This window comes from Trachymyrmex septentrionalis, unplaced genomic scaffold, assembly GCF_001594115.1.
Source record: "Trachymyrmex septentrionalis isolate Tsep2-gDNA-1 unplaced genomic scaffold, Tsep1.0 scaffold37, whole genome shotgun sequence".
NCBI classification, from domain to species: domain Eukaryota; kingdom Metazoa; phylum Arthropoda; class Insecta; order Hymenoptera; family Formicidae; genus Trachymyrmex; species Trachymyrmex septentrionalis.
Window position 1 is genome coordinate 3,902,868 of NW_017305536.1, and position 2,844 is coordinate 3,905,711.

The 2,844-nt window shown below is 32.8% G+C and overlaps 1 protein-coding gene across 1 annotated transcript; it reads left to right on the plus strand.

Annotated features, from left to right (window-relative positions):
- The first annotated feature begins 416 nt into the window (after positions 1 to 416).
- On the plus strand, positions 417 to 2,776 carry LOC108750680 (tubulin--tyrosine ligase-like protein 12). The gene is made up of 3 exons (XM_018490337.1): positions 417 to 477; positions 907 to 1,145; positions 1,236 to 2,776. Exons 2-3 carry the CDS (start codon positions 926 to 928, stop codon positions 2,774 to 2,776), a joined length of 1,761 nt encoding a protein of 586 aa, XP_018345839.1. The 5' UTR covers positions 417 to 477; positions 907 to 925.
- The last annotated feature ends 68 nt before the right edge of the window (positions 2,777 to 2,844 follow it).

Consider the following 2,844-nt stretch of genomic DNA (forward strand, 5'->3'; position numbering starts at 1 on the left):
TGTTATAAATAAATTTTAAAACTAGCGCGACATGAAACTGGCATAAACTAGAGTCCTATATTTATAAGAGAAGCGCGACCGGCTTATGTCAGTATCGCAAAAGTACTAAAAAGTACTAGAAGAAATATTAAAAATGGTGTCGTTTGCAAGACGGATTATAAAATCCACCAATCATTAAGCAGCCATTTTTTTAGTATACAGAGGGTACGATAGTTCCTAATAGAATCTTGCCTTATTGACTGTGGTGCTGTCAGTGCCAGCATCGCAGCCAATAAGATTCTAATCCAGCTAGCAGTCCAGTAGGAAAACAAGCATGTGCCGCCGGCTTTAGTTTGTCTTCTGGCTGGATTCGCCGTCATTTTATCGAGTGCAATAAACTATATCAAATCTAACAGAATATATAGCAAGTAGTAAGAAGTCCGAAGAAGTAGAAGATGTAAAGGAGCGTGTGTTAGTTAACCTATAATAATTTTAAATGTATGTACCTTTATATATATTTTTGCAAGTTTTATTTATTATACTGTTATTTATATTTAATGCATATATTTATTTAATTTGTATTAATATTTTGATAAATTTTATTATTTTTGTTTTTGTTTTACAAACTAGTTATTTTTTATTTAACAAATTGAAGGACTCTTCCTATACAAAATAAATAACAATAATTAAAAGCAAAGTAAGAGTCAAATTTTTTAAATTGTCACACAATTAAAAAGAATTACAAATAGAAAAAAGTAAAATTGAAAAAATATAATAAAATAAAAACTCAGTTTAAATACAAAAGGTTATTTTTCAATATTTCACATGTATCAATTTCAAGAAACATAGATTCTTTCTCCGCAATATGTATTTAACTTTGTTGTTTCTATATTGAAGAAATAATTGCTAAATATTTATTTGTTTTAGACTTATTCATTTTTTTGCAATGGATGGTGTGGACTTATTTAATGTGTTTCTTACAACACATAAAGTACAACTTCAATCTTATGGTATCCCACATTTATTTTGGAAAGTTTTATATAAGAAATTAACAGATCAGATTTATGATGCTGGTCTTGTCTTTCAATTGATAAAAGTAGAATATGAAAATGGAGAAAGGCATGTTACAGAACCAATATGGAAGTTAATTGTATCTGCAGAGAATGGTATTTCTGTTCAAGATTCTAATAATATTTATCTTATTGATCATGCATGGACATATGATATCAGTAGTGTTCAACAGAATTTAGTTCAAGTTCCTGGCTTACTTGATCGAATGTGTGTTCTCATGGGAATAAATACAGAGCTAGATGAGCAGAAAAAAGTTGAGGATGTTACAAACGAAATGTGGCGTTACAATCAATCATATTCGGTGAACTATGGAGAGATAGAAGATAGAATGCCAATATGGTACATTATGGACGAAGTTGGTTCAGCGATAAATCACAGTGATGATCCGAATTTTAGAGCAGTTCCTTTTTTATATTTGCCGGAAGGTATAATTTATACGCTTCTATTTCCTATAAAAGACGTTTCTGCAGGCGATGAAGTCACGAGAGATTTTGTAGAAGGTCAAACGAAAGATCCTGAAAAAAGACGCGCACTATTATTGCCTTGGGTCCACAATACTTTTGAAGATGAAAGTTTTGAACAGAATGAACCAGATGCAGATTATTTTTTAGCAGGTCATGCTCCTGAAAGTTTGCCGGAGAACTTGGATGTAATCAAAGCAGAAAACAGCAGAAAATTAAAGGTTTTTTCACAATACAGTTATGTGAATAATTACTTGACAGATCCAGCATTTGAAATTACTGACAATGAAGAAGAGGCAGACATATTATGGTTTGTATCTCATTACAAGACGTACAAGGAATTAAATGTTTCTTCGTCTCACGTTTTTGTAAATCAGTTTCCATATGAGAATGTTTTGACAACAAAAGATCTTCTATCGATTGTATGCAGAAGAAAGGCAATGAACAAGTTGTATGACTCGGATACTCTCGAAACTTATCCAGCATGGTTACCGACGACATATAATCTGAGCACGGAATTAGTACAATTTGTTGCTTATTTCATGCAACGAGCAAATAAGGATTTGGATAATCATTGGATTTGCAAACCGTGGAATTTAGCAAGAGGTTTAGATACTCATATCACGAATAATCTCTATTATATTTTACGGCTGCCTTGCACAGGCCCAAAAATTGTACAGAAATACATCGAACGGCCAGTTTTATATAATAGATCGGATATTAATCAAGTAAAATTCGACGTGAGATATGTTGTGTTGCTTAAATCTGTAAAGCCGCTACGTGCGTATGCTTATGCAAACTTCTTCCTGCGTTTTGCGAATCAACCGTTCGCACTGAACAATTTTAATGCTTATGAGCAACATTTCACCGTGATGAATTATACCGAAGAGAATTCACTGTTCCATGAAAAATGTGCCGATTTCATCGTAGAATGGGAAAATCAATATCCTAATTATCCCTGGAAAACTTATGTCGAGCCAAAAATTCTTTCCGTTTTAAGACAGACTTTTGAAGCTGCAGTCGCGCAGCCGCCTCCAAAAGGAATAGCTGAAAGTCCGCAAAGCAGAGCTGTGTACGCTGCCGATATGATGTTGGAATGGAGAGACTGCGAAATGCAACCCAAGCTGTTGGAAATAAATTTTACGCCCGATTGCCAGCGTGCATGCGAATATTATCCGGAGTTTTACAATGACATTTTTAAATGTTTGTTCTTAGATATCGACAATCCAGAAGTTTTTCATGCATTAGTATCAATCAGCGAGTAATATCACATTGTTTATATAATTTAAATCATAATTTTATTGTTATTGTATGTATATATATATATATATAT